Source organism: Oncorhynchus kisutch, linkage group LG8 (genome assembly GCF_002021735.2).
Source record: "Oncorhynchus kisutch isolate 150728-3 linkage group LG8, Okis_V2, whole genome shotgun sequence".
Classification (NCBI taxonomy): domain Eukaryota; kingdom Metazoa; phylum Chordata; class Actinopteri; order Salmoniformes; family Salmonidae; genus Oncorhynchus; species Oncorhynchus kisutch.
The window spans coordinates 41,350,264-41,377,745 of record NC_034181.2 but is presented as its reverse complement, the minus strand read 5'-3'; the positions used below and the strand labels follow the sequence as shown (position 1 = coordinate 41,377,745).

Here is a 27,482-nt window from a genome sequence, read left to right as displayed (position 1 = left end):
ATAACGTTTGATGCGTTTTGATTACAGGCCAACGTGCTTGTCGCTCATGTCTTTACAAGAAGGCAAGAGTGGTAGCTGGGTAACTGGGCTATAAATAGTCTTAATTCTTTAGAAGGCTTTATGGTCTTTGAAGGGTGTAATGAAGAGAGGTGTCAGAAATTAAACTTCCGCTTGTGCAGCACCGTCTCTGAGGCAAATTTCTTTTCTGAGAAACTGGGCTCGGCAGAGGCTGTTGAGCTCACAGCCAGAGAGACACGACAACGGATGGAAAGGGGCCACATTAGATTCTACAGCCTACCACACACAGCAGCACATCCAGACGCTTATACATTTGGGGTTGGCTTAAATGCGGGAGACACATTTCAGTTGAATGCTTTGTTGAACAACTGACTAGGTATCCCCCTTTCCCTAAATACAAAAGGCTCTCTGCCTTTCCTTGTGCTCCGATCATACAAACACAAATTCTCAGAATTTCACCTTTCCAGCAGAAGGTGCTCTGCACCAGTCTCTGTGTCTTACGCAGCGCCACACTGCAGATTTTATTTTTTTGTGACATAATTTCCTGGGGGCTGTCATTGACCCTTGCCTTACTGGCAGATAGGATATCCTCCTCATTTTCCACCTCCTCACCACTACAGCTGCCTGCCTGCATTCTCCACATGCCCTCTTGTCATTGGGCCATCTGTGTACACTGCGGTGTGGAAACAGTTCAGTAGCTGCTGCTCTCCCCACCGCTATCTGTTTGAGGAGGGGGGGAAAGCAGCCAGGCAGTGACACATGCACGACACACTTTTCCATTGTGCTGCTACTACAGAAGGCTCTCGGAGTGTGTCAGCTATTGTCCTCCTGTCTCTCAACCCCCCCCCCCCTCCACTCCAGTGCAGTCTTTTCCCCACCTCCCTTCACCATACATGCAGTACATACACACAGAAGAAGTGGATCAGTCATTGTACTGTGGCTCGAGCTGCATGCTTGGCTATTGGATACTGGACAGTGGGAACGTTGCACACTGCCTCATATTGAAATGATGCCCCCTTCTCCTCCCCCTCTAGTCCTCCAGCTCTCCCTCCAAAGAAGCGCCAGTCGGCGCCCTCCCCCACTCGGGTGGCAGTGGTGGCCCCCATGAGCCATGCCACCAGTGGCTCCGGTCTTCAAATGGGCACCGGCCTCCACAAGCAGGTAGAGTAGCTTTGTTGCACTGTTAACTTATTTTGTGCCATTGTGTCTTTTCACCAAATGCTCTGACAAACATCTTGACAAACGCTGTGGCTAATAACTGGTCTGGTCCCGCTCTGGTCGACAGGAGTACGAGGTGGACGCGTTGCAGCGGCGCTTCTCAGGGGGCAGCCATTCGTACGGAGGGGAGTCGCCGCGCCTGTCGCCCTGCAACAGCATGGGCAAGCTGAGCAAGTCGGACGAGCAGCTATCCTGGACAGTGGACAGTGGACAGTGCTCACGCAACACCAGCTGTGAGACTCTGGGTGAGAGTCTGACACACACACACACACACACACACACACACATGAAACACATACACGGACACACGAAACAACAAACACACTTCACAGATGGTTAGAGAGGAGCCACCATGAGCCCAGCATGAGAGGCCTATCTCTTTTTGATACGGTGTGTGTTTACCTCGGTCGCCACAGGGTCACCACAGGTTGTCGTAATGTGGCTCACAGACCACTACGACAGTGGAAACAAGCTGCTGCAGATGCGTGAACCAAATAGACACATGCAGGCAGGGGGCTTCCTGTTCCTGCCGCCTCCAGCAGCACAGAGCGAGGCTCACTACCTGTGACTACCATCCTGTGAGCAAAGAGACCAGACACAGAGGCTGCATCTCAATAGTCTTTAAACTGCCTCCTCTCCTTCATCTGCACTGGTCTGAAAACATAGGATAGCAGAGGGGAAAGCAATATGGTGGATGGCCGCTGAGAATGTGCCTAGTTTTAGCCGTCCAGAGATGATGAGAGGTGACGCTATTGAGGCGCAGCCTTAAAGTCTTAAGCTGTAAAACCATGGCTGTCACATTGTGGAACCAGGGACAAGCAGTGAGGGTTGGGGATACCAACGTTGCACCAAGTCATCCGGTGGCACTTTTCTCAGACGAAGGAGAAGCGTGCCTTCTCCATTGTGATCAACTGACATGTGCCACAGATCAATTTCACACACGGTGCTCGCACCTCAAAACCTTTCGTGAAATCCTAACTCTCCCTCCAATGAAATTGGTTTTCGCCAATGTCTTAGTTGTGTTCTTGTTGTTTAGAGTGGGGTTTGTAGAGAAATGTGCTTTTTATGCCGAAGTGACAGTGAGGTTTGTTTTCAGTGCTCTAAACAGTGACTCGCCTGTCCCTCCCTGTCTTTCTCTCCCACCACAGACACCACAGACCACTACGACCCGGACTACGACTTCCTGCACCAGGACCTGTCCAGCCTGGAACAGATGCCTCCCCTGCCGGTGGGGGGGTGCCTCAGCCCCCTGCCCGAATCCCACAGCGAGTCCTCCTCCCCTTCCCCGTGCCCTGGCCCCGGCCCACCACTGGCCCAACCCCACTTCACCCCTGCCTACCCCTCCCCCCAGCCGTCCCTCCAGGGCTCCTCCACGTCCCCCCTCTACTCCCGCATGACTCCGGCATTGCCGCCCCCCGCCCTGCCAGAAAAGAAGCGCCGCAGCGGGGCCAGCTCGGGCATCTCCGACGGCTCCTACTCGGGCTCCTCCTGGCGTGTCTCCTTCGAGCGTCACCCGTCCCAGTATGACAACCTCATGGAGGAGGACATGCCGCCTGTGCCCCCCTTCCCCCTGTTCACGCCTGGCGTCTCGCCCATGACCCTGTGCCACTCCGGCGATGGGTTTGTGTCTGAGTTCTGTGCCAGCGAGACGGCAGACGTCCCCCAGAGTCCACCCCCACTCCCCGAGAAGAAGAGCCGCCACAGTGAGTATCTGACGCCAAGGGGAGGGAGAGAGGACATAGCAAGTATTACACACACACTGCTGATACCAGAGTTAAGAAACCCAGGGTGTAGCCCCAAATACACTGGACTGGGTCCCTTAGTTATGTCTGAAAAACACAATCGTGCCTCCTACTGTAATGGAATGATAAAATCATAGTATTAAACTAAATGTATATATTTTTTCTCTCTCTCTGTAACATATAAGGTGTGGCTATGTTCAGACTAGGGACCTTATTCGCCTGGTGTGTCTGTCTGATACATGTTTGCAATCCCTGGCATTTCTGCCATACTTATGTTCCAGTAGGATTTGGTTGTTCCACCTTGCTCTCAACCCTCTGTCTGCTGCTAGCTAGACCATCATAATGGGTCAGCCATGTTGGACAGGACATGCTGCTAGCTAGACCATCACAATGGGTCAGCCATGTTGGACAGGACATGCTGCTAGCTAGACCATCACAATGGGTCAGCCATGTTGGACAGGACATGCTGCTAGCTAGACCATCACAATGGGTCAGCCATGTTGGACAGGACATGTTGCTGCTGCTAGCTAGACCATCACAATGGGTCAGCCATGTTGGACAAGGACATGCTGCTAGCTAGACCATCACAATGGGTCAGCCATGTTGGACAAGGACATGCTGCTAGCTAGACCATCACAATGGGTCAGCCATGTTGGACAGGACATGCTGCTGCTGCTGCTAGCTAGACCATCACAATGGGTCAGCCATGTTGGACAGGACATGCTGCTGCTGCTGCTAACTAGACCATCACAACAGGTCAGCCATGTTGGACAGGACATGCTGCTGCTGCTAGCTAGACCATCACAATGGGTCAGCCATGTTGGACAGGACCTGCTGCTGCTGCTAGCTAGACCATCACAATGGGTCAGCCATGTTGGACAGGACATGTTGCTGAATGGAGATCAGTTGGGAGTTCTATGCTCTTCATGTTTGTGCTGCAGGCTGGCCCTCTGGCTATGTGCATGTGTGTGGATGAGTCCACATCTGAGACTCCTGCCATTTGTGTGTGTGCGCACACACACACACAGACCTGGAGGGAATCACCGATGTCAGCCCTTTGAGCTCACATGGAATAATATATTTGTTGATGGATTGTGTGGGTGAGTAGAGGAGTGGACTCTCCCGGCCGGGCAGAAAATGAGCATGTGCTGATTGACCCTCTCAGCGGAGGTGTTGAGGGGTGGCCATTATGATAATCAGCCCATTCCCCATATGGAGCGTCACTATAAAGAGCTTACAGCCAGGACCAGCATGATTGTGCTACACTTGTGCCTCCCCTGTTTATTTAGATTTCCAACAGCTGAGCACTATTCTAATAACTAAATGGTCAGGGTTTCTGCTAGGGCTAACCCCATTTAGTCGACTGTTACGTTACAGCCGTATTCTAAAATTGATTAAATTGTTTTTTTCCCTCATCTATTTACAGACATTACCCTGTAATGACAAAGCAAAAACAGGTTTTTAGAAATTGTTGCTAATTTATACAAAGAAATATGAAATGTACATAACTATTCAGAGCTTTTACGCAGTACTTTTTTGAAGCACCTTTTGCAGTGATTACAGCATCGATTCGGTAAATACCTCTGTATTTGGGGGGTGTTTCCCATTCTTCTCTGCAGATTCTCTCAAGCTCTGTCAGGTTGGATGGGGAGTGTTGCTGCACAGCTATTTTCTGGGCTCTGGCTGGGCCACTCAAGGACATTCAGAGACTTGTCCCGAAGCCACTCCTGCATTGTCTTGGCTGTGTGCTTAGGGTTGTTGTCCTGTTGGAAGGTGAACCTTCGCCCCAGTCTGAGGTCCTGAGCGCTCTGGAGCAAGTTTTCACCAAGGATCTCTCTGTACTTTGCTCCCCACAGCATGATGCTGCCACCACCACAATGCTTCACCGTAGGGATGGTGCCAGGTTACCTCCAGAAGTTACACTTGCCACTCAGGCCAAAGAGTTCATTCAGACCAGAGAATATTGTTTCTCCTGGTCTGAGAGCGCTCTGGAGCAGGTTTTCACCAAGGATCTCTCTGTACTTTGCTCTGTTCATCTTTGCCTCGATCCTGACTGGTCTCCCAGTCCCTGCCACTGAAAAATATCCCCACAGCATGATTCTGCCACCATGCTTTATTGTAGGGATGGTGCCAGCTTTCTTCCAAATGTTATGCTTGGCATTCAGGCCAAATAGTTCAATCTTGGTTTCATCAGACCAGAGAATATTGTTTCTCATGGTCTGAGAGTCTCTGAGTGCCTTTTGGCAAACTCCAAGCGGGCTGTCATGTGCCTTTTACTGAGGAATGGCTTCTGTCTGGCCACTCTACCATAAAGGCCTGATTGATGGAGTGCTGCAGAGATGGTTTTCCTTCTAGAAGGTTCTCCCATCTCCACAGAGGAACTCCAGAGCTCTGTCAGAGTGACCATCATGTTCTTGGTCACCTCCCTGACCAAGGCCCTTCTCCCATGATTGCTCAGTTTGGCCAAGCGGCCAGCTCTAGGAAATGTCTTTGTGGTTCCAAACTTCTTCCATTTAAGAATGATGAAGGACACTGTGTTCTTGGGGACCTTCAATGATGCAGACATTTTTTGGTACCCTTCCCCAGATCTGTGCCTCGACACAATGCTGTCTTAGAGCTCTATAGACAATTCCTTCGACCTCATTGCTTGGTTTTTGCTCTGGCATGCACAGTCAACTGTGGGACCTTAAATAGACTTGCCTCGCTAAAGGTAAAATAAATAGACAGGTGTGTGCCTTTCCAAATCATGTCCAATCAATTGAATTTACCACAGGTTGACTCCAATCAAGTTGTAGATCATCTCGAGGATGATCAATATGAACAGGAGGGTCTGAATACTTATGTAAATTAGGTATTTCTGTTTTTTATTTTTAATAAATGTGCAAACGTTATTTTTTTTTTAAATCACCGTTTTCGTTTTGTCATTATGAGGTATTGTGTGTAGATTGCCGAGGGTTTTTTGTTGTTGTATTTAACCCATTTTAGAAAAAGGCTGTAATGTAACAAACTGGAAAAAGTAAAGGGCTGTATACTTTCCGAAAGGCTTCTGTTGCCTGTTTGAGTGTTTAACCTCTCTAGGGTATGTGGGATGCTAGCGTCCCACCTGGCCAACATCCAGTGAGATTGCAGATTGCCAAATTCAAATACAGAAATACTCATTATAAAAATTCAGAAAACAAAACATATTTTTACATAGGTTTAAAGATGAACTTCTTGTGAATCCAACCACGGTGTCAGATTTTTAAAATGCTTTACGGTGAAAGCATACCTTACGATTATTTGAGAACATAGCCCAGCAGACAAATCATTACATACAGTAACCAGCCAAGTAGAAGAGTTACACAAGTCAGAAATAGAGGTAAAATTAATCCCTTACCTTTGATGATCTTCATATGGTTGCACTCAAAGACATTAATTTACTCAATAAATATTTATTTTGTTCGATAGTCTCTTTATATCCAAAAACCTGTTTGCGCGTTTTCTTCAGTATTCCACAGGCTCAAACACAGTCAAAACAGGCAGACAAACAAATCCAAATTGTATCCGTAAAGTTCAAAGAAACATGTCAAACGATGTTTATAATCAATCCTCAGGTTGTTTTTAGCCTAAATAATCGATAACATTTCAACCGGACAAAACATCGTCAATATAAAAGGTAAACAAGAAAGGCACTCTCGGTCGCACACATGAAAAAGCTCTGTGAAACGGCAGGGTCCACTCATTCCGACTCTTACTCCCTCATTTTTCTGAATACAAGTCTGAAACCATTTCTAAAGACTGACATCTAGTGGAAGGCATAGGAACTGCAATTTGAGTCCTAAGTCAATGGATACTGTAATGGCATTGAATAGAAAACTACAAAACCAACAAAAAAAACTACTTCCTGAATGGATTTTCTCAGGTTTTCGCCTGCCAAATCAGTTCTGTTATACTCAGACACTATTTTAACATTTTTGGAAACTTTTGTGTTTTCTATCCGAATCTACCAGTTATATGCATATCATATCTTCTGGGCCTGAGTAGCAGGCAGTTTATTTTGGGCATGCTTTTCATCCAAAATTCAGAATGCTGCCCCCTACCCTAGAGAAGTTAATAGCCTACTGATTCCGTTAGCACCGAGCTGCATGCAACGGCAAAATGTCGGATAAAGCAATTTCACAGATTTGTCTGCTGTAATAAAGGCTTTACAAAAATGTTTTTGTTAAAGTCTATTACATTCAATTATTGTTGTTTACACTGTTCCAAACAGGCAGAAAAATTATATTGTAATCGAACAGCACCTGTTTGTCGCACGTATAATGCCGCAGCTCTCGCTCCTATACCCTCATTTTTCTGGATCTCCGGTAGTTTCTACAACTAAGTCAAATGTCTTCCACTGATCTGACTTCCCTTTCCCTCCTGGGCAACCAGTAAACATTCACCCATTTCAAGTTTCTTTTTCACTTCCTCCGCATCCATTTTGCTGTCAGGTGTTACTGTGTTCACAAATTTATTGATGTGATTATGATAGGCTATAGGTCAGGCCTTATTGGTCACAAATAAAGAGAGCAAGGGTTGAGGGAATAGGGAAGGTTTTTCCTAAACACATTAAGGGATTTCGGTAACAGAACTTTCCAGTCAGAAACAAGTAAGAAAATAAATGGCTGACATGATGTTGCAGCTTCAGCATGGACAGCGCAATAAACACTTGCTGTGCTGTGGTGCCTTTTTAGTAGGCAGGTGAGTGAGACAACATGCGCCAGTCACACAGGCCCTTGCTGTCATTTTTTTAACACAGTGTGACCAACATGGTCTTTCTTGGGTAATTTTTTGTGTCTTAATTATTTAATAAAACAGTGTGCCTAAAGCATCAGACAAGCTCTATGCATATGTAGTTGATTTTATTCAAACACATAGGGTTTGTTTGTCTGTGTATGGAAAAATAAGTGGTCAAAATGTTGAAAATCTATTGGTCGAAAGAACAGGACGCCTCTCGGTCGACCAAGATTTTTTGGGGGTCGGGGACTGCCCTCATTTCCCCCTAAATATGCTTTTCTTGTTTTTAAGTGGAGCTGGTTTGAATTCACTTAATGAACATTCTTCATTCGACTTTCAATTTCCAATGTTAGAATTTACGGGATAGAGAGAAGTTCTCAGTTTTAAACAAACGTTTGACATGTAGATTAAAAAACACTGTAATACGGTTTGAGATTCTCAGAAGGACACTGTCATTGTCATCTGCTAATGTTTTGTCATGATTTGTTTTGTTCTTTTGTGTGTGCACACATCTCGCCCCCACAGTACTGAAGTACATGCAGTTTGTGGAGGACTACTCGGAGCCCCAGCCCTCACTCTTCTACCAGACACCGCAGAGCGAGAGCATCTACGAGCAACGCAACAAACGCTTCCAGGAAGTCTACAGCTTCAACGACTCGTATAGCAGCAATGACTCTGTTCACGAGCCTCTCCCACCCCCGGCACTGCCACCCAAACAGAGGCAGCTGGTGAGTTACAGCCCAACAGCTCCACCTCACACACTGACGCCCACACCGAGGCCTCACACCCACCAGTAGCACAGCGTATTGTACAGCAGCCCACCCTGTACATGCACATCCATCGCTTACTATGCCTTTTGGCCCAATACATATACATTTAAAGTAACTAATTTTCTCATGATATATTGTTCCAAGTCTGTAAGATTGAGTGGCATAATGTTTTATCCCATGCATATATAATGGAGGAAGAAAAGCAGGGTGAATTGAAAGTCCTGAACATCCAAATGGCAGGCGATGCTGCAGAGCCCTTGGTAGTTGTAACACATCTCCCAACACTACTTCTATACATAAAAATCCATTTAAATGCTTTTTCAGCATCAGATTTACAATCCAGTTCTATGGTAGAATTTAAATTGCTACGATTTCTGTCACAGGAAGAGGGGAAAAAAGTACCCGGTGGCATAAGACGATTGGCCTTTTGTACAGAGTAGTTCAACACCCTCTACGACGTCCCATCTTACATCCCACCACAAGGCTTGCCTTTGATTTCATCACTTTTGCTATTGTTGTGATTGTTTGAGACCTCTGCAAGGCTGTAGTAGTTCAATTTAATGTCATTATCTCCGTAACCAGACAAAGTAATTGATATAAATGAGGAAATCCGTGCTCAAGATTTATCCACGATTTACAAATATGATTTTATTTTTACACGCTATATCTAAAGCAGATCAAAATGTGAGAAACATTTCTGCACGTTCTGTTGTTTGGTCTTGGGGATTACTGCATCCGAGTACATATTGGGTGTAGATTAAGACGAGTCACATCGCAGAATTCTCTCTGGAGCAGGGAAAGAAAACAAGGATGGGTTTGAAGCTATAAATGTAGGGAGGGCGAGGAAAGGGTGTTTTGTGTTTCATGTAATCAAACAGTTGTTTCTGGGCTGGCTGTTGATAAGTCATGTCCACTGGGTGTACTTTCTGATTCCTGGAATGAATAGACTTCTTCCCTGAGCAGAAAGTCCACCTACCACTGGTCCAAAGCTGAGAAAGTAACTAGTTACATACGTTTAGGCCAGTCACCTGCTTTGCACAGTATGTAGGCATAGCTTGAACTACAACAGTAATTAGTTTGTAAATTAGGTACACAATATATAGGATATGGAATCCGAGCTAAAGTATTTTAAATTGCTGTCGAGTACCCAGCCGAGTTTGAAAATTGTGTGGTCGATGAATCTCATTCAGGCCTAGCTCTCTCTGGTAAAGCATGTGGTGTTGCTCACTGTCGGCTACATGTGGTCTCGGGTCTGAAATGTCCATTCCCTCCCTAACTCACTGCAATTGTCATGTATGAGATGGAGAGCGTTTCTACGTTTTCCCTTTTGCCACGACGTTGTGTTCAAATTTTGCATTTGATTTACTGTCCAATCTCTTCCATCTTATGTTGTTGCTTATTTTCCATTGCACTCATCAAATCTCATTCCCTTTTGTCTTTCTGGAAAGCCCACTCTCCATCAGAGCGATTCCTAATACTGAGGTAACCGTAGAATATTAGAGAACGCTTAGGACTAGTGTGACTCTACTTTAACCCTTTGTCTGCTGTAACATTATTTGAGTCCATCAAGCCTCTTCTTTCCTGCTGCTTCTATTGTGTGCTTAACTATCTGCCTAAACCTACATCTTCTTCCGCTGACTAACATCTCCCACTGCACTTTTATCTCTGCTCCTCTCTCTCGCTCTCTCCCTCTCTACTTTCTTCCCCCACGACCCCCCCCCCCCCCTCTTCCAGGCCTCCCACTCTGCGTCTCCCTCTTCCTCGTCCTCATCCTCTCTCTCCTGCCACCTCCAGCAGTCGCAGGCTGCGGTGGTGGAGGAGGTGGGGTCTGCGCTCAGCATGTCCATCTCTAACTCCTTCCTGAGCCGCCAGTCCTCCCTGACCACCCCCATGGTGAGTGACCCTCAATGGGCCTGTCTGTCTCTCTCTACATCTGCTTCTCTGCTCACTCTCTACAGCAGACTTGACTTCAAATAGTGTTTTTATTTCTAGAACTTTCTATATTTGAACTTTATTTAACCAGGCAAGTCGGGGCTAAAGTGCGGGGCTAAATAAAAAAGAAAGGGGAAGCTTGATTGAGCCTGTTTAGTGTAGAGACTCACTCTCTGCATGATCTGGCTCTGTGCCCCCTTGGAGAGCCAGATGGGCGTTTTCTTTTGCAGCTTGTGGTGTACTCCACTTGTCCCACTGCTCCCAGGCAACCTGGATCGAGTGCAAAAAAACCAATACTAGTTGAACCCTGGTCTGCTCCACTTCAGGCTCCGCTCCGGCTTTAGAACTAATAATCCAGCGAGTTCATTTATTAGCCGTTGTACACAACGTGTTCGGCTACTAATAAGGGAGTATCTGGGGCAACAACATGCGCACACACTGACAAACCAACTTTCATTCTTCACTCTCTGCCAGACCTCTCGATGTTTACACACTGCTAATGACAATCGTTGTCAGAGAGAAAGGGTGCACTTTAACATGTGTTTTTTCATCCAGCGTTTGTGAAATGTGGCCCATGCAACGCATACAGATCAAAGATGATTCAGACCAATATGAGTATTGCAGTTATTTGAATCAACCGATGTCATTCCTTTTAAATCTGTCTCTTGTACCCCATCCGGGATTATTAAAGGATACAAGCCTATCAAAATGCATGTTCACTATTCTTTTCTGCCTAATGATGTCATTTTGGAGCAATGATGAGGATGATTGACTTGGTCTTGCTGAAGAACGGTTTATCCTTGTTGCAATTAAACCCATATGCATGGGATATTCAACAGATATTACAACAGACTTATTACCACAAGCACATTTTGTGAAAATGTCATTTTGAAGAGAGTTGGAATAGGAATTCTAGCCACTGACTAACCAGTCAAATAAACAATATAGCCTACAGTCATATTGGTTTCTGATGGCAGGAAGGCCAATGCTTCTTACTTCAATTATTTATTTTTTTCTTCACATTTTTACTCTTTAAAATTTTACGTCTCTCGAGTAGGTTTGAACTTAATCTCTCTTTCTCTTTCCCTCTTTTCTCGCCCTCGCTCACTCAGCATAAGACAATTCTCAGGTCCTATTCTCAGGACTTTGCGCCTCTCTGCCAGTCTTCCATTCCATATCTCCTCTCATCTGTCTCTTCCCACTCTCCCATTGTCCACCAATCGCAGAGCATGGACCTAGCTGCCCCGGGCACTGGCGGCCCTGACCCTGTGCTGGTGGCCAACGGCTCACTGGACAGCTCTGGCGGCTCTCTTGCAGTCTGCCTTCCCACTGACTCTTCTTTCTCTGACACTCGTCAAACCTCTTTGGTGAGCCCTAGCTGTGTGTTGTGACAAGTGTTTGACAATGGGATTGTCTATGAATCGTTCGATTTGAGGGGGGGGGGGGGGCAGATCTGGAGTAGGTTCTAAACATTGTTTCAATGTCAGGACTGTGATGTTCTTATCCTTGAAAATAGGCCCAGCCTTAAGTTAAAAAAAACAGGCTGTAGCCTATGTATGCTGTGGTGATTGGAACAGTTGGTTCTTAGTGGTTTCACTTGAGATGATATAGCTACTTGTTTGTTTTAACCGGCTTACTGCGAGCAGCTTTCGCATTCGCAGTATACTTTTTTTTTTACACATTTGCTTTTTCCTGGCATCTGTCATTCTCTTTGCTGTCCTCCTTTTTCCTCCGTAGAGTGAAAGCGCTAATGAGGAAGTCGGGGAGGGAGAGTACGTCAATCTGTACTCATCCAGCCAAGCCAAAGGAGATGGGCCGCTCTCCCGCCGAGTAAGTAGCGTAGCCTTAGCAGAGAGAGGCGGCATGAGAAAAAGGAGAGAGCGGAGAGAGCGGGGTGCTTTCACAAACACAGTGCACCATGACTGACAGCGGACCTCACAATCTAACCCCATTTTGAACTCGACCTGACTTCTCAGGGTTCACCGTCTCTTCGACCGCTTGGCATGCCCTGCTTCGCTGACTTGTCTGTACATTACCATGGGTTGTCCTCCTTTTCCAAACCCCCCTGCCACTGGACTGTCCCCATGTCCTACTATAACCTCAAAGGACTCCAAAGTCACCTCCTGTCATTGTCTGAATGAGGGTTTGTCTCCAAGTCACAGTGAGACATTTTACCACGTTCACATACTTGACATTTGGCTGTTAAAGCCACCGGTGGTTGTCTCCGACCGTTGGGTCAGGTCCAGATCGTAGTAACTAATTTCAACTGGAAGCATTAATGGCTTTGTGTTTAGTCCCTGTGCTTCACTTCTTCCATCGGGCCTTTTATCAGGGATGATATAATCCAATAAAATGACTAATCGACCAGTTTATTTCTTAAATCATTATCACTCAGTTCTCCCCACATAAAAAAAACACTGGCCTATTAGAGCATCTGCTTTTGGGGTGGAGATGGGTGTATGTACAGGGCCTTCAGAAATGATTCACACCACTTGACTTTTTCCACATTTTGTTGTGTTACAGCTTGAATTTAAAATGTATTAAATTCAGATTTCGTCACTGGCCTAAACACAATTCCCCGTAATGTCAGAGTGGAATCATGTTTTTTCCAAATGTTTGGAAATTCATTTAGTCATTCAAAAAGAAAAGCTGCAATGTCTTGAGTCAGTAAGTATTCGACCCCTTATTGTTATGGCAAGACTAAATACATTCCGGAGTAAAAATGTTCTCAATATACACAACATGACCAAAAGTATGTGGACACCTGCTCATCGAACATCTCATTCCAGAAATCATGGCCGTTAATATGAAGTTGGTCCCCCTATAACAGCCTCCACTCTTCTGGGAAGGCTTTCTACTAGATGTTGGAACATTGGTGCTGGGACTTGTTTCCATTCAGCCACAAGAGCATTAGTGAGGTCCGGCACTGATGTTGGGCGATTAGGCCTGGCTCGCAGTCTGCGTTCTAATTCATCCCAAAGGTGTTCGATGGGGTTGAGGTCAGGACTTTGTGCAGGTCAGTCAAGTTCCACACCGATCTCGACAAACCATTTATGTATGGACCTCTGTGCACGGGGGAATTATCATGCTGAAACAGGAAAAGGCCTTCCACAAACTGTTGCCACAAAGTTGGAAGCATATAATTGTCTAGAATGTCACTGTGTGCTGTAACATTAAGATTTTCCTTCACTGGAACTAAGGGGTCTAGCCTGAGCCATGAAACAGCCCCAGACCATCAAACCTTTCCAAAAAACTACAGTTGGCACTATGCATTCGGGCAGGTAGCGTTCTCCTGGCATCCGCCAAACCCAGATTCGTCCATTGGATTGCCAGATGGTGAAATGTGATTCGATTCATCCCTCCAGAGAACGCGTCTCCACTGCTCCAGAGTCCATCGGGGGCGAGCTTTACACCACTCCAGCCAACACTTGACATTATGCATGGTGATTTTAGGCTTGTGTTGCAACCGAGGACAGATGATTTTTACGCGCTACGGGCTTCAGCTGTCCCGTTCTGTGAGCTTGTGTGGCCTATCATTTTGTGGCTGAGCTGTTGTTGACGTTTCCACTTCACAATAACAGCACTTACAGTTGACCGGGACAGCTCTAGCTCTCAGAAAGGCAGAATGAACTTTGTTGTAAAGGTGGCATCCTATCACTGAGCTCTTCAGTAAGGCCATTCTACTGCAACTGTTTGTCTATGGAGATTCCATGGCTATGGGCAGGATAATGAACCCCTGTCAGCAACGAGTGTGGCTGAAATATCAGAATTTGAGGGGTGTCCACATACTTTTGTATATATAGTGTAAGTTGCATGGACTCACTGTGTGCAATAATAGTGTTTAACATGATTTTGAATCTCTGTACCCCATACACACAATTATCTGTAATTTCCTTCAGTCGAGCAGTGGATTTCAAACACAGATTCAAGCACAAAGACCAGGAGGTTTTCCAATTCCTTGCAAAGAAGGGCACCTAATTGTTTAAAAAAAATGTAAACATATATTGAATATCTGTTTGATCATGGTTAAGTTACACTTTGGATGGTGTATCATTTGACCGTCACTCCAACGATACAGGAGTCCTTCCTAACTCAGTTACCAGAGAGGAAGGAAACCGCTCAGGGATATCACCATGGGGCAATTGTGACTTTAAAACAGTTTAGAGTTTAATGGCTGTAATAGGAGAACTGAGGATGGATCAACAACATTGAAGAAAAAATACTTCAACAAGTTTACAACAAGACACTAAAAGTAATACTGCAAAAATGTGGCAAAATAATTAACTTTTTGTCCTGAATACAAAGTGTTTATGTTTGGGGCAAATCCAATACAACACATTACTAAATACCACTCCATATTGTCAAGCATAGAGGTGGCTGCATCATGTTATGGGTATGCTTGTAATTGTTAAGGACTGGGGAGTTTTTCAGGATAAAAAGAAATGGAATGGAGCTATTCTAATGTATTGACGCGGAGTTGAATACTTATCCAACAAAGATATATTAGTGTTTTTATTTTTCATAAATTCTAACATTTGTATTAAAAAAAATGACATTAGAGTATTTTGTGTAGATCATTGACAAACAAATGCAATTTAAATCCATTTTAATCCCACTTTGTAACACAACTAAATTTGGAAAAGGTCTAGGGCTGTGAATGCTTTCTGAAGGCGCTGCATAGAGCCCCACCGTGGAAGTGTCATAATACCCGTAAAACCTAGCAGTCAAACTAGGAAATGGTTCCAATTCTTTTTCCACCATTCGTTTTTCCGATAGGGAATTTAAGAAACACTTAAAATAAGGGCTGTGTTTCGTGTAGGCTTACCCTGGCGTGACGTTCTGGTAACCATGTCAATCTCTCTTAGCATTTCATTTTTGGGAGTAAATACAGGTGAATATATTGATAAAAGTCACCTTGTCCTAGAGAGATTTACAGTTATCAAAACGTCATGCCAGGGTAAGCCTACAGTACACCCCAGAAAAACAAAAACATTTGGTGTGTTTCTATAATCCCCGATCAGAAAAATAAAAGGTGGAGAAAAAAACGATTCAAACCATTTCTCTTATCTGTATATTTACTGTTACACTTGCGCTAGAGAAGTAAGGCTGGAGTTATGCATGTATGCATACAGCATTTGATAATGATAGAGTGTGTGAACTACCATTTGCCTGTTTTACTCAAACCTGACTGAACAACTCACTGAATACTAAGTTGCTTAAACAGCGTAACGTACGATCACATCGACCTTAACTAAAAAAGCATTTTTCACCATTTTTCACCTCAGGGTCATGTTCATTAGGCACCAAACAGAATAACATGTACTGAAACAGGGATATAAATGTCCAATGAGAATCTCACATTTTAGTTTTCCACTTCAGAACCATTTCCAAATGTTTTCCATTGCGTGCCCTAATGAACATGAACTCAGGCTGCTGGATTTGGTGCGAGACCTGTCCCTGTCCTAACTACGTTGTGTGTCATTGTCAGGACTCATCTGCCATAGATGACTCACTGGAGGACACTGCCTCAGAGAACCCACTGTGCGAGGACACGTGCAATGACAGGTAAGTGCCCATGCCATGACGGACTGTGCCTTCGGTTAGTTCATCATTCTCCATTGTTCCTACTCTCGATTGACAATAAGAAGGATTTTACAATTTAACAAGTGAACCTATAATGATTTTGATATCTTAAATCACCCTCCACCCCCTCCCCCTTTTCGCTATAATCTTTTTTTCTCTCTCTCTCAGCCGAAGGCAAAAGTCCTCAGAAGAAGGGCCGAGTAGCGAGGAGACTGATGAACTTTCCCTCATTGATCACATGGAGATCATGTCCCGGATAACACTAAAGCAGGAGGTAAACGTGCTTCTTAGTTTCTACTATTGCGGGTCAGTCCGTTTGACCTCGAGGCTCTTTGAGCTCAATCCGTTTATAATCACTGGGAAGGCCTCTTTCTATGAGATACTTCATAGGAATCTACAAGAAGGATACTCATAATACTAAATAAGCCTCCACCCCAAAGCTGCTTACAGAGAGCCTGTCCTCTGCTACCCCATGCCTCTGTAACTCAATGTTACAATCTCACAGTAGATAAGTATGTGATTATCGGCGAAAAGCTAGAGTTGGCATGGCAAGGTCAGACCGGCTTTAGTAGCGAATATCTCCTTATAGATAACCCTCACGGCTAACAAGTCTGGCTTTTCAAAACATATTTTTTCCATATTGTCGGTACGGTTTAATCAGGATAGTCACTCGTAGCACTACACTGGGACTCATCACAAAGTCAACTCTTAGGCTAATCCTTTCTCCCCGTACAACTTTTTCATCTGTCCGTGTGATACCAGAGCGACGATGGTCCAGATGTCCGAGCCGGATCGGGGGATATTTTATTAGTCCACGCCACAGAAACGGACCGCAAAGGTGTGTATGTATGACCTCCGTAGCGCACAAACACACACACACATCCCCCAGAGGAGACTAGTACATGTGGTCTGTGTTCACTCAGTAGGGCGGGTCTCTCCCCAGACTCCTACTTCAATACCTCATAATTACTGGAATCAACAGCACTATATGTCGTGCTTCTGTATGCCAATGTTTTGCATATAAAACCAAGTAGTTTTTTAAAATGTTTATTTTGTGATGACCTATCCGAGGTTGAATGTGTTACTGTCAGTAATACGTCTTTTTCCCTAATAGACCCAGACTTTCCTTCCCTCAGATGGGAGTGCTTGACAAACGAGAGGATATTTAGTGATCTCCTGTGGGGTCTTCTTTTCCAGATCTTGTCTTGTACTGTGAGGCTTTCCTGACGACGTACAGAACATTTATAACCCCCGAGGACCTCATCAAAAAGCTGCACTACAGATATCCTTTCCATGCTTCACATCTCACATGTAGTCACAAGGGTCACCCACCAAAAAAGGCTTCAGATAAAAGTATTCTGTGGCCCAGGAAACGAAACTGCCGAGTTTCAACATCATTACGTAGATCATTTTATGAATATGAACACTGTGTGTTAAAACTTGTAAAAGTTGCACGTTAATTACATATTATAAATAAAAGGTACAGTTTTGAAATCATAGCGCATTTTGGGTCATTTCCCCTAGTTGAGGTTGCCATGTTACACCTTGGTTACAATTGTTACACATGTTCCGTTGAACATGCTTGCAGAAAGCAACTTGTGTACTGGACTGGAGAAATTCCGAAATAATACGAGATAAGAAGCTGTTCAAAGGTGCTAAATAGAGTTTTCTCCGATGCCAGAACAGCGCTTTATGTAGCTGTCAGGACCTTGAATGTTTTGAGAGCTGTGTTACCTAGCAAACGTTGTGCGGTCTTTAGTTTAGCTAGCAGTCAATAGTAATGATGGCCCTTGTTATGCTAAATACAGCTGCTAAAACATCTTATACTGTACATGCTTAAAACACATTTTCTAATTTAGAGGGTTCACCTGGATCAGTGATGGACCTGTAACGTGTTGCTTGACCTTATGCAAGGATGAACACACAAATAAATGTGCAACTTTGACATGTTTTGAACCACAGCGTTCATATTCATGAAATGATCTACGTAGAGAAGAAACAGATTTTTGATGGCTTGCCCTTGACTAATGTGGACAGAGAGAGCTTCCTTCAACAAAGCCTGCTTGGTTGAGACAATAGGGAATGGGAAGCAAAATCCTTACGATAGACGTAAACACTGAATACTGTAAGATTGGAGACTGTTTGTTTCGCTTAACCCCTCCACACATACACCAGATTTAGTCACAGCCCAGACACCTTCAAGAAGAGAGTCAGCAAAAACACCTTCTTCGTTCTGGTCCGTGTGGTGGACGAGCTGTGGTGAGTTCCCTGGGCTGTCATTTGACTAGAAAACTGTCTATCAAAAACCTACACTCTGCAAAGACCATTTTTCATGTCCTGATTCTTATTCGCATTTCCTTTTGCGAAAAGGGGGGGGGGGGGCTTAACTGGTCATGATTCATTTTCAATTAAACGCCTCGTGTCTTTTTCCTGTCTTTTTTTTCTCCTTCACCCTCCGCTCTCATACCCCTCTCTCATCCCTCCATTCCCTCGGCTTTGGAACTGTGTGTGTGTGTCAGTTTGGTGGAGATGACGGAGGACATCCTGAAGCAGCTGATGGACCTGGTGTTCAGGCTGGTGTGTAACGGTGAGCTGAGCCTGGCCCGCGTGCTCCGCAAGAACATCCTGGACAAGGTGGAGCAGAGGAAGCTGCTGCGCTACACCAACTCCCTTAAACCACTGGCCGCGCGAGGTGTCGCTGCCAGGTAGGCCCACCCACCCACCCACCCACAATTAGCGAAGGAGAATACTGTGACCGCTAAAACCTTGAATTTTGTATTGTTTCCGAGAAAGTTAACATTTAGAAATGTTCGGCGCCGCAAAAGTAACAGAATTCTTTGTTGCTTTCTGAACATCAATGTATCACAGTGTCTAGTTCGAACTCTGGCCATATTTACTTTTTTCGTTGTCGGTTTTAGACCGGGGACCCTGCATGATTTCCGCAGTCACGAGATTGCTGACCAGCTAACTCTCCTGGACGCGGAGCTCTTCTACAAAATTGAGGTAACTCATCCAAGCATGTCCTTCTCCTCCTGCATATGCTGCCCCTCTCTAAAAAAGTCCTTATTCGTGTCACTCTGTCTCCCTCTACACAGATCCCTGAGGTGTTGCTTTGGGCTAAGGAGCAGAACGAGGAAAAGAGTCCTAACCTCACACAATTCACAGAGCACTTTAACAACATGTCCTACTGGTAAGCCTGAGCCCCAAATCTTAACTTAGTCACCACAGTGCTTCTCTTCGTCCCTGCAGCACTTCACTGCCCTCTCCGAGAGGAAAGAAGCCAGGTCTGGAGAACGTGATGACAAACTGATGCATCTCTCCTCCTTCGTGTCTCCCTCAGGGTACGCTCCATAATCATTCTGCAGGAGAAAGCCCAGGACCGAGAAAAGCTCCTCCTTAAATTCATCAAAATAATGAAGGTATACCTGTTTGAAATGTGGATACTTAAGAATGGGCAAACAGTGGTATTGGGGAGGGTTTGTTGAAAAAAGCAACAAATTCTCAAGTGCGTTTTAAGGTGGTTTCCCTTCACTGTCTTGCAGCACTTACGGAAGCTAAATAATTTCAACTCGTATTTGGCAATATTATCTGCCTTGGATTCGGCTCCCATCCGAAGACTGGAATGGCAGAAAACAACCTCCGAGGCGAGTTGGACTGTGTTGTCTAATAGATGCCCAAAAATTGCTATGAAACCTTTGGTTAATTGTTAATCTTTCCTTCGCAGCACTTTACTCTTAGATGAAATCTCTACATGTGTTGTGTTTGAAGTTAACATGGCTGTCACTGTTCTGTTCTGTTCACAGGGCCTAGAGGAATACTGCACGTTGATAGACAGCTCCTCGTCGTTCCGGGCCTACCGAGCGGCACTGGCTGACGTGGAGCCCCCATGTATACCATATCTGTAAGTCAAACTGCTGGGTTGCAAGGTGTATGCACTTTGTTGTCACAAGTGACAAATTTATTTGCACGTCTCCGATATGTATTGCTTACTGTGTATTTCTCGTCTTTATTGTACTGACTGTTTCTTGTTTTGGTTATTTCCCACACGACACATAGGGGACTTATCCTCCAGGACTTAACCTTTGTCCATCTGGGCAACCCTGACCTCATCAACGGGAAGGTCAACTTCTCAAAGCGCTGGCAGCAGTTCAATATCCTGGACAGCATGAGGCGCTTCCAGCAAGTGTATGTATATAGTGGCCAACAGATCTGGGAGAACTCTATTTTGAACTATTCCTTGTGGAAAGTAATAATTTTTTCCAGGGGAACAAATATTTACTTTGGAGGTGACTACAACTATTTGAATACAGATCCCAAAAAAGTATTACATTTTCAAACTATTTCTATACAGATCTCAGGAAGTAACTACTTTTCAAAACTATTTGAAAACAGATCTCAGGAAGTGACTACTTTTCTGAAACTGTTGGATTGGCTGCTTTCAACTAATGACAGGGCTGTATCTGGAACGGCATGTTAACCTGTTCGTGATCCCTTCCTGCGCCAATCCCATTAGCGGGATCGATTTGACAACATCCAGTGAAATTGCAGAGCGCCAAATTCAAACTACAGAAATATCAATATTCAAGATTCATGAAAATATAAGGGTAATACATCAAAATAAAGCTTAACTTCTTGTTAATCCAGCCGCAGTGTCAGATTTCAAAAAGGCTTTACGGCGAAAGCAGACCATGCGATTATCTGAGGACAGCGCCCTGCATACAAACACATGAGAATAATTTTCAACCAGGCAGGTGGCTACACAAAAGTCAGAAATAACGATATAATAAATGCCTTACCTTTGAAGATCTTCTTCTGTTGGCACACCAAAATGTCCCAGAAACATCACAAATGGTCCTTTTGTTTGATAATGTCCTTCTTTATATCCCCAAAATGTAGAATCCATCTGGAGTGACACTTACAAAGAACAGCCGTACTTCTTAATTTCTCAAAAGAAAAACATCAACCAATTTCTAAAGACTGTTGACATCTAGTGGAAGCCATAGGAACTGCAACCAGGTTCCTATTAAATAGGGTTTTCAATAGAAAACCAATGGGAAATACTATGACCTATTAAAAAAATCCCCCTTGGATGGTTTGACCTCTGGGTTTTGCCTGCCAAATCAGTTATTTAACCGTTATTTTATCGGTTTTGGAAACGTTAGCTTGTGTTCTATCCAAATCTACCAATTATATGCATATCCTAGCTTCTGGGCCTGAGGTACAGGCAGTTTACTTTGGGCAGTTTACTTTACTTCAGGATGTGAAAATACTGCCCCCTATCCCTAAGAAGAAAGAAATAGAATTAATAGAGGGCACAATCTCCTAAACTATTCCAGTTTATCTGACAGTCATATTTCATCTACACAATACATTTTCTGAATGTCCATTGCCCAATGTGTACGTAATCAAGTCAAACCAATTGACCAATTATATTTTATACAGATAAGTATAAATAAGTTGTGACGCTCAACTACTGCATGACTCTTTGAACACGCCACTGAAAAGGTTGAAAGCAGCAATTCATTTTATAATTAAAAGCCATTTGCAAACAGCAAGTTGGATGCTTAGCAAAAAAAAAGTTTGAACCTTTTTGTCCATCTGAGGGTAAGTATTCTTGTTTCAAACACACACACACACACTACACCATCTTTAAAGGGATTTCCCATCTACCTTGACTGTCGTTGATTCAATAAGGAAGTTTTGGGATATTTTGTTTCCTTTCGACACTTAATAACCATATTTTGTTACAGTTCGCATTCTCAGTAACACTTAACATTTAAACTGTTCTTGTGCCTGTGTAATAAAACTGTACTTACTTTTGGAGCAACATTTTACTATCATGTTACATGATACTTTGGTAATTGCATTTTAATTGCATAGCAATGAGCTGAGTTTTTGTTTCTTCTGTACACAGGAAATGTAACTGTTCCTTATTCCACTTGTTCCACTCCATTATTATTCAATTATAAAGCAATTTCCAAAGTCCTATGTAATAACAATGTTGCTATTGTAATAATCACAGTTACTACACATGCATTATAACTTGATAACAAGTGCTACTTATGTATCACTCTTTATGAAAATATATTTGTTAGTAATTTTGAAGCTGCAAAGGTGATCTACTCTTATTGTTGAGATTATTTTAATTCTAGTCTATAGGCTATATTAAGATTCATATCTAAGAGCCCTCAAACAATGTGCTTATGATCATATATTTAGACTAATTCAACTAACTTGTAGTATTTTGTTGTTCATCAAATATTTGGCAGCCATCAAATAAATATATATATATATATTTATATACAAATACCTTCAAATATTTAGTTTTCTGAGACCTGTATTTATTTGAAAATCCAAGAAAATAGTTGAAACTCCTATATAAACTATATTTGACTACCGTAAGTATTTGAAAAGTTGATATTTTCAAATAAACTACAAAATATAACTATTTTCTGCCCAGGTCTGGTGGCCAATCTGTCCGTTGCTGTCATACAGCTTTATGTTCAATGCACTTTTCTTTCTGTTTTGGAATTTTATGATATTTTCCCACCTTTGCAATGTTTAGATGGTGTTTTCCCTCTCTCCCAGGCATTATGATCTGAAACACAACGACGACATCGTCTCCTTTTTCAATGACTTCAGCGACCACCTGGCAGAGGAGGCTCTGTGGGAGCTGTCTCTAAAGATCAAACCTCGGAACATTACGCGGCGCAAAACAGAGCGCGAAGAGAAGACATAGGAACTTGTCCCGCTGTATTGGACCTTTTGGTCATTTTACAAAATCATGGAATTACAGGAGACTACAAACAAGTAGAACTGTGAAGGCAGCTAAAAGACTGTGGATGATCTTATGTTTTTTACTGGACCTCTCAGACTTGGGATTCTCTGTCTGTGTGTAAGTAAAGCCAGTGAGAGAGACACTGTGCAGTGTTGGAAGGCTCGCAAAAAGATTGCTCATGTTCACCTTTGACACCAACCTCATCCACCCGATGCCATATTATGGGTATGGTCCAAGCATTACAGGATACGCTAGGGGCTGTCCTCTCACAACCCAAGACATTGCCCTGACTAAAACCTTATCATACTGATGTGGGCCATGGGAAACACTGCCCAATGTCACTCAGTTTAGACTTTTTTTTATACGGGACTCCAGACCCCTTTTTTTGCTGCCACAAACTGTGACGCTGTATCGCCTGACATGGCAGAGAACTGCTATGGGTGGTGCAGAACTTTGAGCAAAGACACTCAAATCACCTGGGTCTGCTTCTAGACTGGTGGAAAAATATATATTACTGGTGCACATAAGACATCATTTTGTCATAAAAAAAACATGGGTTTTTTTCAAGGATGTGTTGTATGTATGATACTGTCTGATGCAATGCAGTTTTTGTTTTGTTCTTTAAAAGGATGTGAAAATTATACTTCAGAAATGCGGAGAAGTGATACATGAAGTTCATATACACTGGGGTCCGGAATTATTGGATCCCTTGATAAAGATGCGCAAAGAAGACTGTATAAAATAAACAATACAAATGCTGAACTATATTGTAAATAAATATATTGTGTATAAATTGTACTTGGTACTTGGTAATGCCATTGACCTTTAACAAGGGCTCCAGGACCAGTGGAAGCATAATAGCCCCATAACATCAAAGATCTACCACCATATTTTTCAGTAGTGCCTATGCATTTTTCTTTTGAAAGCCAAACTCACCATTGATGTGCATGGCCAATGAGCTCTATTTTCATGTCATCTGACCATAGCAGCGCCAGGAGTTTGCTAAACGGCATTGGCACTTGGATTGGAGCCAGAGCTATGGTCATAGGACACGAAAATAGAGCTCCTTGGGTTTGGCTTTCAAAAGAGCAATGCATATGCAGAAAAAAATCCCTACTGTAAGATATGGTGGTGTATTTTTAAATGACATGGGGCTATTTTGCTTCCACTAGTCCCGACGCCCTTGTTAAGGTCAACGGCGTCATTAACTTTACCAGGTACCAGGACATTTTAGCCAAAAAACCTGGTTGCCTCTGCCAGAAGGCTGAAACTTTTCCACAGGTGAATCTTCCAGCAAGACAATAACCCCAAAGCATATGTTTAAAAAATCATCCAAAAAGAAATGGTTAATTGACCACAAAATCAACATTTTGAACCTCATTGAAAACCTGTGGTTTGGATTGAAGGGGACAGTCTATAAGCACAGACATTCTGTATGGAGGAATAATCTAAGATCCATCCGAATGTGTTCAATCTCATAAAACATTTTAGAAAAAGGCTTTGTCGTTATCCTGGCTAGGGGAGGGTTGCTGGAGAACTGAAAACGGGATCCAATACATTTTATCCTTTTTTAATTTATTTAATTTATTTTAAACAATCTTTCTCTGAAAAATTGTATTTGTATAAAATATTTATTTTTGCATTTTTACAGTCTTTTTTGCATATCTTTATCAAGGGATCCAATAATTCCAGACTCCACTGTACTTGCACTTAAAAATCAAATGAACAAAAAAAGTGATGTGATGTATGTATCATAGCAGTGAACATTAGAAACATTACAGCAATCAGAAGTGGACCTGGTCACCATCCCTCTACTGTTTAATCTGGATGGTGAATGAAGGCCTTTTATACAGAACAAAAATATAAACGCAACATGTAAAGTGTTGGTTTCATGAGCTGAAATAAAAGATCCCAGAAATTTTCCATATGCACAAAAAACTTATTTCTCTCAAATTTTGTGCACACATTTGTTTACATCCCTTTTAGTAAGCATTTCTCCTTTGCCAAGATGATCCATCTACCGGATGTGTGGTAAATCAAGAGCTTATTAAACAGCATGATCATTACACAGGTGTACCTTGTGTTAGGGACAATAAAAGGCCACTAAAATATACAGTTTTGTCACCACAGATGGTTCAAGATTGAGGGAGCGTGCAATTGGCATACTGACTGCAAGAATGTCCACCAGAGCTGTTGCCAGAATTTAATATTCATTTCTCTACCACAAGCCACAATGTTGTTTTAGAGAATTTGGCAGTACTTCCAACCGGACTCACAACCGCAGACCATGTGCAGCCACGTCAGCCCAGGACCTCCACATCCAGCTTCTTCACCTGCGGGATCATCGGAGACCAACCAGTAGACAGCTGATGAAACTGTAGGTTTGCACAACCATAAACCGTCCCAGGGAAGCTCACCTGTGTGCTCGTCATCCTCACCAGGGTCTTGTCCTGACTGCAGTTTGGCGTCATAACCAATTTCAGTAGACAAATGCTCACCTTCAATGGCCACTAGCATGTTGGAGAAGCGTGCTCTTCATGGATGCATCCCCGTTTCAACTGTACCGGGCAGATGGCGTTGTGTGGGCGAGCGGTTGTGAACAGAGTGCCCCATGGTAGCGATGGGGTTATGGTATGGGCAGGTATAAGCTACGGACAAGGAACACAATTGCATTTTATCAATGGCAATTTCAATGCATAGAGATACCGTGACAAGACCCTGAGACCCATTGTCGTGCCTTTCATCGTCTGCCATCACCTCATGTTTCAACATAATGCACGGCCACGTTTCGCAAGGATCCATACACAATTCCTGGAAGCTGAAAATGTCCCAGTTCTTCCATGGCCTGCATACTCACCAGATATGTCACCCATTGAGCATGTTTGAGATGCTCTGGATCAGTTTATGACAATGTTTTCCAGTTCCCGCCAATATCCAGTAACTTCGCACAGCCATTGAGTGGGACAACATTCCACAGGCCACAAGCAACAGCCTGATCAACTCTATGCAAAGGAGATGTGCCTCGCTGCACACCAAGTATTAACTGGTTTTCTGATCAACGCCCCTACCTATTTTGTTAAGGTATCTGAGGCCGATTGTCTGCTTTCCTTATTTAAACTGTAACTCTGTAAAATATTTTTGAAATTGTTTCATGTTGCGTTTGATATTTTTCTTCAGTGTATATCGCAAATACAAGATGGCACATTAGCACCATTATCCCTTGACGTAATCAACCCTACCAGACCACACCCTGTGCAAATAAATAAAACCTGCAGTATATCTTCATGCTCTGTTGGTATTATTTATTCTCCCCGCCACAGTCATACCATGCAGTCTGCACTTGCATGTTATCAAGTAAGCATAGAATGAATGGAGGGTCAATGGAGGTTTTCCTTATGAAAAAAAACATACAGTCCCAGTCAAAAGTTCGGACACACTTACTCATTCAAGAGTTTCTTTACGTGACTATTTTCTCATTGTAGAATAATAGTGAAGATGTCAAAACTATAAAATAACACATATGGAATCATGTAGTAACCAAAAAAGTGTTCAACAAATCAAAATATATATATTTGAGATTATTCAAAGTAGCCACCCTTTGCCTTAATGACAGCTTTGCACACTCTTGGCATTCTCTCAACCAGCATCATCGGGAATGCTTTTCCAACAGTCTTGGCTGCTTTTCCTTCACTCTATGGTCCAACTCATCCCAAACCATCTCAATTGGGTTGAGGACAGGGGATTGTGGAGGCCATGTATTCTTATGCAGCAATCCATCACTCTCCTTCTTGGTCAAATAGCCCTTACACAGCCTGGAGGTATGTTGGGTCATTGTCCTGTTGACAACTAATGATAGTCCCACTAAGCCCAAACCAGATGGGATGATGTATCGCTGCAGAATGCTGTGGTAGCCATGCTGGTTAAATATGCCTTGAATTCTAAATAAATCACAGACGTTGTCACCAGCAAAGCACCATCACACCTCCAATCTTCACAGTGGGAACCACGTATGCATCTCACAAAGACAGCGGTTGGAACCAAACATCTCAAATTTGGAATTATCAGACCAAAGGACAGATTTCCACCGATCTGTCCATTGCTTGTGTTTCTTGGCCTAAGCAAGTCTCTTCTTCTTATTGGTGTCCTTTTAGTAGTGGTTTCTTTGCAGAAATTCAACTGTGAAGGCCTGATTCACGCAGTCTCCTCTGAAAAGTTGGTGTTGAGATGTCTTACTTGAACTCTGTGAAGCATTTATTTGGGTTGCAGTCTGAGGTGCAATTAACTAATGAACTTATCCTCTGCTTATGAGAGAGCCAGTTTCATCAGCATTTGATGGTATTTGCGACTGCACTTGAAGAAACTTTAAAAGTTCTTGAAATTGTCCCGATTGACTGACCTTCATGTCTTCTTAACCAGCATGGCTACCACAGCATTCTGCAGGGATACGTCATCCCATCTGGGTTGCACTTAGTGGGACTATCATTTTGTTTTTCAACAGGATATTGACCCAACACACCTCCAGGCTGTGTCAGGGCTATTTGTCCAAGGAGAATACTGATGGACTGTCGTTTCTCTTAGCTTTTTTGAGCTGTTCTTGCCATAATATGGACTTGGTCTTTTACCAAATAGGGCTATCTTCTCTATACCACCCTTACCTTGTCACAACACAACTGATTGGCTCAAACA

General features: G+C 43.5%; 1 protein-coding gene across 3 annotated transcripts in view; it reads left to right on the top strand.

Annotated features, from left to right (window-relative positions):
- The window catches only part of LOC109895644 (rap guanine nucleotide exchange factor 1), a 49,494-nt gene extending 23,411 nt beyond the window's left edge, over positions 1-26,083 (top strand). Inside the window, exons 7-26 of one of the 3 annotated variants that reach the window (XM_031830394.1) lie at positions 1,053-1,179; positions 1,304-1,481; positions 2,385-2,939; positions 8,259-8,461; positions 10,238-10,396; positions 11,662-11,802; positions 12,173-12,265; positions 15,924-16,000; positions 16,187-16,292; positions 16,781-16,856; positions 17,216-17,300; positions 18,185-18,277; positions 18,538-18,723; positions 18,937-19,021; positions 19,114-19,208; positions 19,359-19,437; positions 19,561-19,662; positions 19,822-19,919; positions 20,075-20,203; positions 22,607-26,083. In XM_031830394.1, coding sequence (XP_031686254.1) covers positions 1,053-1,179; positions 1,304-1,481; positions 2,385-2,939; positions 8,259-8,461; positions 10,238-10,396; positions 11,662-11,802; positions 12,173-12,265; positions 15,924-16,000; positions 16,187-16,292; positions 16,781-16,856; positions 17,216-17,300; positions 18,185-18,277; positions 18,538-18,723; positions 18,937-19,021; positions 19,114-19,208; positions 19,359-19,437; positions 19,561-19,662; positions 19,822-19,919; positions 20,075-20,203; positions 22,607-22,757 — 2,818 coding nt within the window. In that variant the 3' untranslated portion in view covers positions 22,758-26,083. The remainder of the gene's footprint in view (positions 1-1,052; positions 1,180-1,303; positions 1,482-2,384; positions 2,940-8,258; positions 8,462-10,237; positions 10,397-11,661; positions 11,803-12,172; positions 12,266-15,923; positions 16,001-16,186; positions 16,293-16,780; positions 16,857-17,215; positions 17,301-18,184; positions 18,278-18,537; positions 18,724-18,936; positions 19,022-19,113; positions 19,209-19,358; positions 19,438-19,560; positions 19,663-19,821; positions 19,920-20,074; positions 20,204-22,606) is intronic. The other 2 variants (XM_020489515.2, XM_020489516.2) reach the window with 2 other exon arrangements.
- The last annotated feature ends 1,399 nt before the right edge of the window (positions 26,084-27,482 follow it).